At 38.5% G+C, this 15238-nt stretch overlaps 2 protein-coding genes across 3 annotated transcripts; one reads left to right on the plus strand and one right to left on the minus strand.

Moving 5' to 3' along the window:
* Nucleotides 1-653: 653 nt before the first annotated feature.
* Nucleotides 654-4537, minus strand: anapc13 (anaphase promoting complex subunit 13). Of its 2 annotated transcripts, none has more exons than XM_063011887.1 (3): nt 4441-4537; nt 4191-4296; nt 654-888 (listed from the first exon to the last, which is right to left on the minus strand). In XM_063011887.1, exons 2-3 carry the CDS (start codon nt 4287-4289, stop codon nt 763-765), a joined length of 225 nt encoding a protein of 74 aa, XP_062867957.1. In that variant the 5' UTR covers nt 4290-4296; nt 4441-4537; the 3' UTR covers nt 654-762. The 2 variants fall into 2 exon arrangements, with proteins under 2 accessions (XP_062867957.1, XP_062867958.1); XM_063011888.1 differs by having other exon boundaries at nt 4191-4317; nt 4441-4481.
* A 1909-nt stretch (nt 4538-6446) lies between these two features.
* Nucleotides 6447-14980, plus strand: sc5d (sterol-C5-desaturase). Its single transcript, XM_063011995.1, has 5 exons — nt 6447-6734; nt 6921-7138; nt 7984-8116; nt 9800-9900; nt 13447-14980. Exons 2-5 carry the CDS (start codon nt 6929-6931, stop codon nt 13879-13881), a joined length of 879 nt encoding a protein of 292 aa, XP_062868065.1. The 5' UTR covers nt 6447-6734; nt 6921-6928; the 3' UTR covers nt 13882-14980.
* Nucleotides 14981-15238: the final 258 nt, after the last annotated feature.

Here is a 15238-nt window from a genome sequence, read left to right on the forward strand (position 1 = left end):
ATTAATAAGATAGTGTGACGAGCCCCTGAAGCTAATTGTGGATTGTTTACCTAAAATGGCAAATACTGTTACCATGCTTTATTCTGCTTATACGATGACAACTAAAAAAATTACAATATTTTCCGGACAACACAATTTACTTATTTATACATATATAATGTGGAATTATGCTATTCAGATTTGGTTTTTAGTTTAGTTTAGTGTTTAGTTTTAAAGGCTACAAACATTTAATTCTTGCTCTCTGTTTATTTATGTAAAGATTACCAGCCTAATAGTCTTGCCTTCTTAATACACCAATTAGCCAATACCCTTAAAACACATAAATTATCACTACTCCTAAAGTGAACCTTTTAAAAAAATCTGAATTACCTAAATACATTCTCATTAGTCAAGTTTTACAAAAAATAAATAAATAACCGTAATAAACAAAAAAGTTACCAATAGTTTATAGCTTAAAGGCCTTAAACAAAGAATGATGAAATATGATGGCATAATGTTTTATGCTAAGTAAATCACTTGTAAGGAATTTGCTAATTACAAAGTAGAAATATGAACAAATTAAGTCATCTTAAATGATCATATTATTCCTAAATTACTGCAATTGTGATCAGTCTACACATTAAACAAACAAAAAAAAGCTCAGACATTTAAAGCATTTTCACAGCATAATTTATTCCAAAATCCCAGAGGCTACATCAGCAGCAAAACCCACAATATGTCCAAATAAACAACTAATAAAATAATAAAACGTTCCTTTATATGTTATGTCCCGGTGTTTGGAGTGTTCTCATGCAGACTTTGTAGGGCCAAATCAGACCACTTCATTTCTTGCTCCTTGACAGATTCAGTTGATCCGCCGTTATCCTGTTCTGCTTCTGGAAGTTCACTCTAAAGTAAAGAGAGAGACAAAAGTAATTAGTACAAATGTATGAGCTCCAGATTTATTAGATGGATGATGTAAGTAAGATATTTTTGAGATCGAGTTAGGGAGGCAGAATTGAGATGGAGCCACCAGGCAGGAGGAGGTTTATGGATGTGGTGAGGGAGGACATGTAGGTAAGTGGTGTAACAGCAGGATGTTCAGGACAGGGCAAGATGGGGACAAATGATCCGCTGTGACAACCTCTAACGGGGAAGAGACAAAAAGGAGAAGGAATATGGAGGGTTCAGTTGCTTTGGCGAAATATATGTGAACACACATTATTGAGTTCAGGTGTTTTTATCCCAACCCGTTGCTAAATAGTCATTTACTGAATAATATAAAATAAGCATTGTGCATTTGACTCAATAGAGGCAGTTTGGGGAAGCACCTTAAATGGTTCAGCATGGCTGTGCGCCTGTGAATAAAGCAGGGTCCATAAAGACATGGTTTTAGCAGGCTGCACAAAGCCACATCACTTTACCACACTGAACACCTTTGTGATTAACTGGATGGTTGATTACAAGTCAGACATAGCTGGGCGACACCCTGGCTCACTGGTTAGCACTGTTGCCTCAGCAAGAAGGTCTTGGGTTCGATCCCCAGTTGGGGCGGTCTGGGTCCTTTCTGTCTGGAGTTTGCATGTTCTCCCCGTGTCTGTGTGGGTTTCCTCCAGATGCTCCGGTTTCCTCCCACAGTCCAAAGACATGCAAGTGAGGTGAATTGGAGACACTGAATTGCCCATGACTGTGTTTGATATAAACTTGTGAACTGATTAACCTTGTGTATTGAGTAACTATCATTCCTGTCATGAATGTAACCAAAGTGTAAAACATGACGTTAAAATCCTAATAAACAAACAGACATAGCTATCTAACATTAGGCTTTATCTGACAAATGTTTATTTTCTACTGAATGGGCAAAAATTCCCAGACACACTACAAAATCTGGTGGAAAGCCTTCCCAGAACAGTGGTGGGAGGTATAGCTAAAAAAGAGAAGCCAATGGGATGTACAACATTATTATGGTTGTATTTGATTCCTAATAGTTGTGGTATTGTAGAGTCTCTGTCTATTAGCGCTGGGCGGTTCCTGAATCACCCGGGTTAATGATTCGAACTGAATCACTTGTACTGAATCAGGAATCACGAGTCCGAAATCTCAATGAACCCGGATCCTATGAGTCCTCTGAGCTGCTGCTAAGTACACAAGACGAGTGAGCAGACTCACTGGAAACACTGCAGTCTGTGATTTGGCTGAACCGACTTCACTCCAGTCCGTGAGTCTAAGTAATAAGTTAAATATTCCAATAAACAAGCAGTTAAACACACTGGTGTTCGTTATGTGGCTGATTTTATGCACATGCTATTATTATTATTATTATTATTATCAGTAGTAGTGGTACCAGGGGCGTAACTATGGGGGGGCAGGGGGGGGGGGGGTCAAGTGCACTGGGGCCCATGGCAGGGAGGGGGGCCCTCCACTACATGAACTCAACCACTCACTTTAATTTAATTTCACCTACCTTTAATTCATTCTGATCAGCTATCAGCATGCAGCATATACAGTATATATATATATATAATTTGTTGAGGGGGCCCAAAATTTTTTTGCACTGGGGCCCATGAGCTCCTAGTTATGCTCCTAGTGATACAGATTAGTAATGCAGCATATTTTTTTTTAGCAAAACATAGTTATATATTTTATTATAACCCCAGGGGCAGCTCGTTCATTAGGGTGATCGGGCGACGCACCACCAAAGGGCGAAAAGGAAGAAATTTTTCTATCACATTCAACCAGTGTTAAACTAGCTGTGACTGTTCTGTCTGTCTTGCCTCGGAATATCGTAGTCCAATCAGCGTCGAGCTCTGTTCCGTACAGTACCGCCCCTTTTGGGGCAACTGCAGTCTAACTGAAAATCGCCCCAGATTGCTCTCACAGACTCTCATGATAAAGCTCTTTTTTTCGTACTGCAGGCGCTGTAATGCATTTTGAATGACTTCCGGGGGGGCACGCACTTATGTGCCTGCGTCACACGTAATCGTTCCTAATTTGGAAACTAAAGGTGATGTTCCGTATTTTTATCAATGGGAACGCTGCAGATTAGACTGAGACAGGGTGTTATGTATGAAACAGAAGGAAACTGCTGCTACCGTGGGAATTAGAAAGTGTTTGGTTATTATTTTAAGTAGTGTTCACTTTTAGTCTTAGTAACGCCGTGTGTAGGGCGAAAGTGAAGTAACAAGCAGGGCCGGTACTTTTCTCACTGCCCCCTAAGCAACGCAGTCCAGAACCGGGGCTGCATGTCAGTGTGAAGATGGATTATGTACAAATGTTGTTTGCACTATTGAGAAAAAAGGTTACATGATGTTCTTTATGTTGTTTGGTCTAAAATATGATTCTGATTCATTATTATAAAGAATGAAAATAATAAATGTTAAACAGCCTAAATAAAACATTTTGATCATGTTCCCATGACGGTGTAAGACCCGTTATATTTTTTATAGGTGCAACCCTAACCGCCTACACCCCACTCCCGCAAACACCCGCCATCTCACCCCTCACCCTATGCCTTCCGTCAGCCCGTCAGCCCAGGGTGTTCCTTATTTCCAGTTCTGACAACCCTAATTGGAGCAGCTAGCACCTAAAATAAAATGCTGATGATGACTGAATTAAATTGTTAGGGTGAGAGCTTTACTTAATTTTATGATTAATGGTAAAGCTGGTCTCTCTCCATGTTCAAAGTTATTTGTGAGGGCAAACTGACAGACGACTTAAGATGTTAATTATTTAAGCTGTAATTCACCCATTGAATGGGTCACCTTGGCCATCATCGCAACAATTGTCCCCCCTGAGAGATTTGGCAGGAGACGCCACTGTATAACCCATCTGATTGGTAGGTGAGTCCACCCCCCTCTCCCCCATGATCAAGATTCCACTTAGAAAAAAGTGTCAACTTGTCACTGACAGGAGAAGTTTGAGGTGCCAAGAGAATTAAGATAGAAGGATTGATTTACAAGAGAATTAAGAGAGAAGGATTGATTTACAGAAGATGAGTGCACAGAAGAAAAGTGATATTTGGATGCATTTTCATGCAGTAAATCAATCGCAATCAGAATGTCAGTACAAGTGACTCAAGTGAACCGGATCACATTACTGAGTGACTCAGATTAACCCGAGTCCATAAAATGAACCGGATTTACCAGCACTACTGTCTATATGTGTGTGTGTATGTGTGTGTGTATGTGTGTGTTGAGTAGCTGTACAATTACCAGAGGAATGGTCACGTCTTCATAAGGTAACCGATCTTCTCTCCAAGCATCATCAGTTAAGTCCAGAACTCTTCCATCTCTCTGAACCTCACTGTCCATCACCCTGCTGTAGATCACACACCCGACACTACAAGTTACATTATTATACCGAAATTCACTATAAATACCACCTCCCTACTTCTCTCATACACAGTGTTACTATAATGCACCACATCGCCTTCAAACTACTTAATCTGTTATAATAACTTACCTTCTGTCTCAACTCACAGTAGCACTCGGCTGCTGTTATTTCTACACCCGTTTTCTGACAAATCCCGCCTCCTGCGTTGCGATTGGCTACTACTTAACCGTTACTGCGGGGTGAATACGTTTGTTAGCCAATAATATCACAGTAGGTTGACAAGTGCCAGAAAACAGGTAGGGAAAACAATCACACTAGCATAGTCGCTTTGTTTGTCGCTTGTTGACGACGTATTTCTACTCCTGACCAATAGACAAAAAGGTTTACAGATTTGGATTTATAAAGCACATATATTAGTATACTAATATATTATATCTAATAATATATAATATACTCATATATAATATATAAGTCTATTATATGTTTTGTTTTGTATATATTTGTTCTTATTTTTATTTTTATTATTTCTCTGTAACTGAGCTTTGGCAATACGAATGTCCTTATTTGTCATACCAATAAAGCGTCTTTTGAGTTGAGTTGAGTATACAGAATAGATAATCACACGTTTATAAAATAGTGTCTGTGAATAATCTAGCGTTGAGTGCATTAAAGGAGCAAGTACTAATGGTGAGACCAACTCATTTTAGAAAAAGCATCAACTAGAAATGATCTAACTGATCACTTACTGTTACATGTATAACCTGGAATAATTAACACCTGTTCAGGTTTGTTGGTGTGATTTTGGTTGTACACTCATTACAATCTGGTCTTTTTGGATTTACATCAATTTATATATCTGCAGGAGGAGGAGAGGGTTTATATTCATATCGAAACGAAACAACGTTCCTCCAGGACCAGGGTGCAACACAGAACACAAAGTGCAAGACATCAATATACACAGTGCAAATAAAACACATCATGATAAATACAAAAAGGCCTACAATAAATACAAGAGACTGCTAATAGATAGATTTCTAATCTAAATAGATTTCTAATCTAAAAGTAATTAAAGGAGACAAGACTAGAGAAAAGTGTAGCTTTGGCCAGTACATGGTACTGAGGGAATGATAAGTGAGGTAAAAAACAAACATGTTCTGATATACAGTTAGCAGCATAGGGTTTTTATAGCAGCAGAGATATAAAACGAGTAAGGTGTAAACATGCAATTTTGTGCAAATATGCAAGTAATACAGTCACTTAGTTAAGTTGGTTGTGTGTGGTCGTAAATGTGTTTATACACCTATCAGCCATAACATTAAAACCACCTCCTTGTTTCTACTCTCACTGTCCATTGTATCAGCTCCACTTACCATATAGAAGCACTTTGTAGTTCTACAATTACTGACTGTAGTCCATCTTTTTCTCTACATACTTTTTTTTAGCCTGCTTTCACCCTGCTCTTCAATAATCAGGACCCCCACAGGACCACCACAGAGCAGGTATTATTTGGGTGGTGGATCATTCTCAGCACTGCAGTGACACTGACATGGTGGTGGTGTGTTAGTGTGTGTTGTGCTGGTATGAGTGGATCAGACACAGCAGCGCTGCTGGAGTTTTTAAATACCGTGTCCACTCACTGTCCACTCTATTAGACACTCCTACCTAGTTGGTCCACCTTGTAGATGTAAAGACGATCGCTCATCTATTGCTGCTGTTTGAGTTGGTCATCTTCTAGACCTTCATCAGTGGTCACAGGACGCTGCCCACGGGGCGCTGTTGGCTAGATATTTTTGGTTGGTGGACTATTCTCAGTCCAGCAGTGACAGTGAGGTGTTTAAAAACTCCAGCAGTGCTGCTGTGTCTGATCCACTCATACCAGCACAACACACACTAACACACCCCCACCATGTCAGTGTCACTGCAGTGCTGAGAATGATCCACCACCTAAATAATACCTGCTCTGTGGGGGTCCTGTGTGGGTCCTAACTATTGAGGAATAGCATGAAAGGGGGCTAATAAAGCATGCAAAGAAACAGATGGACTACAGTCAGTAATTGTAGAACTACAGAGTGCTTCTATATGGTAAGTGGAGCTGATAAAATGGACATTGTGTCTAAACAAGGAGGTGGTTTTAATGTTAAGTATGTGTGCAGTGTCTCAAATCGCACTAAACAGATGGTAAAACTAGTGCACTACCACAGCGCGTCGTGCATAATCAGGACTTTCCTTTCACTACTGTAACGCCATGATCAGACCAAGGATTTGACCAATGAAATCTAGGGAAGTGCCTTGTGTCGTGAGCAGGTCGAGCGCTATTGGCTGCTTTTGTGTAACGCCAGTGACCAATCAGAGCTCGTTCTGCCGTGTTGTGAGCAGCAAAAGCTGATGGCAGCTGAGTGAAGTGAACTCCAGCACCTGATCAGGTAGGACAGACAGTCTTATATAAGTTTCCATTAATCAGTCATCAGCTGTGATATTATTGATTAATTATAACATTGTAATTATAATATACACAAATAAACATATACTTGTTAATCACTGAAGCTAAATCAAAGTTCGCTGCAGGAAAGCCATTTAACTTCCACTAAGAAGGTTCTTCTCTCCCGCAGGTTGCATTATGGACCTTGTACTAAATTTCGCAGACTCTCATTTCTTCACCCCATACATCTACCCGTCCTCATGGCCTGAAGATGAGTCTCTTCGACAGATCATCGGATTGCTGGTGGTGACCAACCTTGGCGCTGTGATTTTGTACCTTGTTCTGGGGGCTTTGAACTACTATTTCATCTTTGACCACAGTCTAACGAAGCACCCTCAGTTTTTGGAGGTCATTAATTATTCATTATCATTATTTACATCATTATTATCTCCTTTTATTAACATTAAGACATGCAAAAACTGAATGCTCATGTAGCTTTGGAAGAAGCTCTGCAGGTGGTGATTCTACACTGATCATCTGTAGTCATACACGTTTATGCCAGGTTTCTTATTATTGTTGTTCTATGAAAACACATAATTTGTCCTAGTAAAATGTTTCATGTTTATTGTGGGTTCTATAAATATGATCAAATCTACTGGGTCAAATATATACACACTAAAGCTATGTAATTATCATAGTGGTCTAGAAAGTTCTATAACTTTGTGACATGGCCTGATTAACAAAACCGATGACTTCTATGTACCCATATAAATATGACTGTCTTGATTATTAACATTGAAACATAGATGAAACAGTGGTCTTGTGTCAAGGTCAGGAAGAAAACCCAAATGACTCGATTTAATCTAAGAATCACCAGGGAACATTGTACAAAGTCAAGTAAACTTTACACTTGCATGGTCTTGGAGGTTACTGTGCAAAACAGAAGCCCCCTGCTCCTGATATTTTTGTCTTTATGATTAGCACATCACACTGTACATTAAACAAAAATAATCTGAGTAGTTTTGAATTTTCAGTGTATGTTAATGCTTTTCAGCAAGTCCCACATATTTCCTTTGTGAGTTATTGGTTAGTAGTCTTTTCAGCACAAAATAAAAATGGTAAGACTCTTTTGTCTGTGATAATCGGCCACTTTACAGCTGCACTGGACAGACATTAGGTTGTGAATACCTAAAGTGCCTCTTGAATATAAAACTACATTTCCAAACACATGATGTATTTTTTTGTGTTCACAGAACCAGGTGCAACGTGAAATAAAGTATGCTCTGACTGCTTTACCATGGATCAGCTTCCCCACAGTCGCACTCTTCTTTGCTGAAGTGCGAGGCTACAGCAAGCTCTACGATAGCGTCAGTGAATCATCACTCGGTAAAGCACTGATTTCATAGTTAGTTTTTCTTGGGGATAATTCTGACTTCAGAGAGTTTCATTTGTGCCAAAGCTGATAACTATAGTTCCAGTGCAGTTAATAATTCTAGAACCTTTGAACATGCAGAAAAAAACATACATGGCACAAAGTATTCATATTCATCTGTTATCCTAAAAAGAAAAATTCTAGACACAACAACAGCTCAACTTTGAAGAACATTCATTCAGTAATTATCACAAGCACACACAATTGGAGTGCTCCAGTGCTTGAAATGTTAAATTGTCTGGCCCTTAGTGTCAGCATGTTTCTGGAAACAACATTAGCGTCTCTCTTCATTTGTTGGGTTTTCATGGCCAGGCAGGATCACCATGCTGAAGACCAGGTATGCTCTGGACTGGTGTAAAGCAATAGTGAACCCATGTATTATTTGAAAAGAAATTTATTTTGAAACATTTCAAAAGCTCTTCAAAAATCTAGTGAAAAGCTTTCCAAAGGAGTGGAGGCTGAAGCTCTGAAGTGTGCTGCTGTTCACAAAGCAAAAGCAGGGCTTAAAAATGTGAACAGACTCTAAACCCACGATAAAGGGGTAAACTACATGAAGAGGCAGTGGTAGCTCAGCTGTACTGGACTCGTAAGGTTGCCGGTTCAAGCCCCGCCACTCTCACTTTGCCATAATTGTAAGTACCTTTGGATAAAAGCCTCTGCAAAAATGCAGTAAAAGTAAATGTATCCAACAAGCTCACAGTCAGGTGTCTGCATACTTTAGGAGCTGTTATGAGTGCATCAAGTGTATTAGTGTTAATGTGATTTTAGAACACATCAGTGTCACTGCTGAGCTGAGAATGTCAAATGTTGTGCTGTCAGAAACGCCCACAGAGGATTAAACCACATCGTATATTGAAAATTAATAAACAAAAGCTTTTGTTTCTGTGTACATTCAAGCTCTGTGTATTATTTTTGCTCATGGTGATACTGACAGAACATCAATGAAACCTTGCCTCTAGTCTCAGTCTTTCAGGAGTTTGGCATGTTCACCATATGTTTGCAGGAGGTTTTTACTGGTACTCCAGTTTTTTCCCCACCACAAAAATGGCTACTTAAATAGATTAAGGTGCGTTTAGAGCGCATATCTGAAGAAGGCTTAGATACAGACACAGATACCCACTTTAGTTTTTTTTTTCTTAAATGTTGTGCTGTCCACAGTGGATTAAATCATATTGTATATTGAAGATTAATAAACAAAAGCTTTTGTTTCTGTGTCTATTCGAGCTCTAGCAACATCACAGTCACAATAAATGTATACTGTGAATAAAATCTCAGCAACACTGTTGCACCTGATACACTTGATCCAGGGTTCAGTGGGTTCATAGCAGGTAGTGGTGTTGTCACACGCCAACATGGATCCTGGAGAGTTCAATCCTCACATCATGTCATCCTCCATGCGTTTTACATCTTCTACTCATGTCTGCATGGGCTGTCTATGTGTACTTTGGCTTCCTCCCATTGGCTACTCCAGATTTCAGTATGGATGTGAAAGGAAGTGTATTTACCTTTCTACGTAGCAGCGTAACACACTGCCACATTCAGAGGTCCGTCTGCTCATCTCTGGTGTTTTTCTATTTGATTTTATTCTCCAGATATTTTAGCCTGGTTTGATTCTCCCTGTGTTCTTTTTTGTTCAGGTTGGCCTGGGCTGATCTTTAGCATGTTTTCCTTTCTCTTTTTCACTGATATGTGCATCTACTGGATACACCGGATCCTCCATCACAAACTGATCTATAAGGTAAATCCTTAGATTTTTTTATCTGAACATTTCATTTGAATTTGGTGGCAGTTACGTTTTGGGGGGTGGGTGGGTTATACTATTAGATTATTATTATTTAGCAGCCACTTTAATTCAAAACAATGTTGTTATTTCCCCTTAGTTAACATTTTCTGCCTCTAGTACAAATAGTGCAATAACTTTAAACCACAATTCTGCTAAAACCCTGATGAAATACAGTATAATAAAAAAAAATAAGATAAATGTCAGTATTTCATAAGTTTGGCATGTTCACCATATGTATGCAGGAGGTTTTTGCGGGTACTTTAGTTTTCTTCCACCACATAATAAGCTACTTTAATATATTAAAGTGTGTTTTAGATCACATATCTAAAGGCTTAGATAAATATACTTCCAGTGCAAATATCCAATTAAATTTACACATATTCTGTTTCACTGTGTGAAGGTGTGGACCTCTGAGCAGAACCAAAAATTAAGTTCAGACACCACAAAAAAATAACATTAATACTTTAATGCAAAGTCAATACAGTCACCGCCTTCTTTTATACATTTCATTTTCATCAAGCACTTTATTCTGGTCAGGGTCACGGTGGATCCAGTTCCACTGGGAAACACTGGGTTTATGGCAGGAATGGCAGGAATGGACAGGGCACCAATTAATCATAGTGCACCACTGACATTTAAACCTATTGCACCACCCGAGTGCCAATTACAGCTTTACAAAGTCTATCTTTCAAGTGACTGATGGCCTCTCACCTACCTTTCTTATCTGTAGTCTAAGAGCATGCTGTCAAATCCTGTGTGATGCTCCTATCTGACGATTTGTGGTTCCATGAACTACATTAGTGGATTATTAAACCAAGTGCACTGACATGTATGTTTAAGTTTTTTTATGGCTCCTTGTAGTTTTTTTCTGTTCAGCAGTTGTTTATTCAGTTTGTTCCTGAGAACCGTTGAAAGCTCCATAACCTACTCATTGTGTAACATTTCCAACCAATAGCAGCATCTTTTATGTAACATGCACATACTGTATATACATGAATAAATACCCCCCCAACCCGACATCAGGTAGTTTATCAATTAAATTATATTTTTGTGCTTAGAATAAATACTTACTTGTGCATAAATTTAAAGTGGATATTTGCACTGAAAATACATCACGTAAAGTGTTGAATACTGCTCTCATTGCATGTGGTTGATATAAATAACTGACAATTTGTTTTATTTATTCATTTTCTTTCGGCTGCTCCTGTATTTAGGCGTCACTGCAGTGGATCCTTTCGGTCCACTTACCTGTTCTGACAGTTATTTTTACAATAGATCCCATTCCTGCTGCAACCCTCCTAAATGCGCACTGACAAGTGCACCCTCCAGTGGCTAGGTTGATCATTTACCTTAGTAAAATTGGTAAAATTAATTTGTGTTTGTGCCATAAAATCACTATTTGTGCCAGTGCAGTTTGTAAGAAATTTCACACTTTATGCTGTGATATCACTAAAATACATTATAGGGACAAAAGTCTTGGGGACATCCAGCCATCAAATCCATATGTGTAACTTATTTTAGAATCTAGGCATTAACAGGAATAGATCGGCACAGCATTCAGATTTTTCTGCACAGACACACTTGTCAATAACAATTGTCAAGACAATTACTTTTACTCTGGGTTTAAAGGGACTATTTAAGTAAAGCAATTCTGCTGAAAGAATTTAAACAAACTGCAGCTATTTTGGCACAGTAATCATTTAAGCAGCGCACTGACTTGCCTGTGGTCACAATCTTTCATGCATCAATGTTCCATAAAGTTTAACCCTATTATCTGTCTATCGATGCCAATAAAACAAATATATGCCACTGCAAACTTATCACCTCTAATGGGTTCTCCAAAGAGAAGGAGATACAACTTCATCCAGTAGAACAGCCATTATTGATCAAATAATAGTTTATAATACTCGACTAAACAGAGAATCACTGAGCAGGCGGATCTATAAGCAGCCTGAAGTGTGCAGACCACATACAGCAACACAGACAGTTAGAATAGTCTGGTTTATGAAATGAATAACTCACCCTGCATGTTGCTGCTTATAAAAATTTTACGTGTTGTTTTCAGACATCAAACTTTCTTATTAAAAAGTCTCTATTTATTCTACGAGTGGTGTTAGAGCTTTCTCCAGGACGAGCTGGATAAGCTGTGCTTAAATACACACTAATATTTAGAGATTTGGTTGAGGGTTGTTTCTCTGTTTTGCTCTTGTCCATAAAATACCAGTAAATAAAAATACCAGTGCCAGCTCACCAACTGGTATAAAGTAAAGGTTAATCAGCGCTATTAGAGCACCCAGCAATCAAAATAACCACAGGTTTATATACATGCAAACTGTATAGCAAATATTAAAATGTCCAGATTGTGTTTGGACTAGCCCACGGAATGGACAGACACAGCCCTCTCTCCCAGAGGCCCAGCTCCAATACCAGACAGATTGGCCATCAGGAGCACTGGCAAGTGAAAGTGTTATTACTGTGTCACTATGACACTTATGCTTTATCAATATTGTGCTTTTTTACATCCATGCCAAAAAGCTTTGTTGAATAATAGAGAGAGAGAAAGTAAACCAAGGATTTGTATGTGTGAACCAAAACCAACAATGTGCTGTCTACTGGACTAAGTGTAATAGCAGCAACCTGAGAAAAAAAACTATATATGAAGGTTGTGCAATTTAGTAAGGCTATTAAAATACATCATAAAACTGCACTATTTATTTAGAAGGATCACAGAGCTAGAGCCTTGCAAATCCAATCCAAATGCAGACTCCAAATTAACTTCACTTATTTAAGTCATGACTGCCATATCTCTCCAACTCTCACACAGACACAGAGTTGATCTAACAGTCAGAATGGTGTTTTTATGACTTAAGCCGGGTCTGTAGTGATTGGCAATAAGACATGCCTTTGTAATCGAATACTTGTCAGCTACACAATATGAACAAGTATGGGGATGCACCTCATAATTATTGTGTTTAGGTTTTTTAGTCATACCTTTTGCTCTATACTCCTTACTCTGGCCCCTAATCCACTGGAATAGGATGTCCAACCAGCTCATGGTCAGATGTCCAAATAACTTTAGCCATAAAGTGTACCTGTTAAATTAAAACATGTTAATTTAAACCTGAAAGTATAAATAAATTAGCATATTACTATAAACATATTTAAAAAAATACAATGAGGCAGTTATTTATTGTTTACATTAAACTTACATGAATTCTGTGTGAACGAAACACAGTGGTATGTAAATATATTTAAAAGACTGTTTGGTTTTTGGCCACCCCACCCACCTCCAAACAAAAACAGCAGTGGCTCATACACAGTCACCAGAACAACAAGAAAAAACACATTTACACACACAACTCTTACACATCTAGTTCAACTGAGTGAGAAAACTGGGGATCAAACCCAGGACTCATGCTGTGCAGCACCAACTGTACCAACTGTACCACTCTGCTAGTTTCATAACAAACAGTCTAATAAAATTCCTCTACATTGTTGCAGCATTTCCATAAACCTCACCATGTTTGGAAGATCCCAACGCCGTTCGCCAGCCACGCCTTCCACCCAGTGGATGGGTTTCTTCAGGGATTACCCTACCACATCTACCCCTTCCTCTTCCCCTTGCATAAGGTGCTTTATCTGGGCCTCTATGTGTTTGTTAATATATGGACTATCTCCATTCATGATGGAGACTACAAGGTACCCGGTCTGCTGAAGAAGTATATTAACGGAGCTGCACACCACACCGATCACCATCTTTTCTTTGACTATAACTACGGTCAGTATTTCACACTGTGGGACCGGATTGGAGGATCGTACCGACATCCATCAGCTTTAAAGGGGAAAGGACCACTGGACTGTGTTAAGAATCTGCAGGATTCCAGTGGCACATCTGGACATGTTAATGGAAATATTTCTCAAAAGAAAAAGAAGTAGATAACTGGTTAGAATACTGAGACAAGGGTTTTTGCTTACTGTGTATCCTTTTTATTGACCAAACAAGACACACATCCTTCTAGGAAATTGCTGTAATGTAAATGATGCAGCTATGAGACATTATAAAGCACTAGGCATCATTTTTTAAACATTACTTTGGTTGAAATCTGTTATTACAAGGACAAATTTCACTAATGAGTGTTTTTTTTCCCATATCATTGCTAAATATACTGTGCATTTTTATACAGCACTGCACAACTTAATGATAAATTCTAAAAATATATAAATATAATAGAAATATATGTACTGCACATGCAGGTCTCTTGGCTTTAATTTAACGAAATTGTGTGCCAAATGCATTGCATATGTAACTATCATTATTTTTGGCCACTGTGCAATAAGACTTTACCATTTCTAAACCTCTGCTCTGCCTTTTTACGCTTTTTATGCTTTCTGTACACGTGACCCAACTTGGTGAGTTTAAAAGTTAGCTCATGTAGTGCAGGGCAGTTTTAAAACTGTGTCAAGTACAGATAAATGCTTGCTATCCATTACTCTTGTTGTAGGCATGCATAGCCAAATAATCTTTCCCAGTTCTAATACAGAATGCTAAAATCTATGCACTTCAGTGGATAAATGGATAAATAGATATTGGGTTTCCAACCTGCGACCTGTGAGCCTGCACCTTTGTACTTTTGTTGACTATACATTAAAGCATTAGTGTGCAAGACCTGTAGAAAACCATGGTCTTTTTATTTTGGTGTGCTTAACACTGGTAATTAGGAACTTAGTTTGAACTTATATGAGTACAGATTTTGCAGGACAGAGGACAACACAGCACCTTGCAAATCTAACCATGTACTAAGTTGGATCAAATTGAGAACACTTTTTTGCTATGAACTGTCTGCTCATTAAATACATGTTTATTCACTTCACTGTTTTGTTACAGTCAGCACGATGTATTATGTACTACATTAACTTACCCAGACTCCCCTGCACTGTTTTGTATATTCTTAACATGAAATTGGATACAGGCAATGATTGTGTACAGCAGTTCATACAGATAATGTCTTAATAAATTACTGATGCATCAGCAAAATATCTGTATTTCCCACAATTTTGTTTTTCTCTTAGCAAGATAGTGTGAACCACTGATTCCATGTTTGCTGAAAAGTGAGGAAGGACTAGAAGCAGGATACTGTTTTTTTTTTTCTGGTAAATTAACGACACTGGATGTTTTTGTCTAAGATTGTGAAGAAGCAATGTTATTGTGCATCAGATAGTCACTCACAGTGCTTATCTGCCTTTAATAACCCAAACTTGCAGAAAGTGCATCACTAAATAAAGACACATTTGC

Source organism: Trichomycterus rosablanca, chromosome 16 (genome assembly GCF_030014385.1).
Source record: "Trichomycterus rosablanca isolate fTriRos1 chromosome 16, fTriRos1.hap1, whole genome shotgun sequence".
In the NCBI taxonomy this organism is placed as follows: Eukaryota; Metazoa; Chordata; class Actinopteri; order Siluriformes; family Trichomycteridae; genus Trichomycterus; species Trichomycterus rosablanca.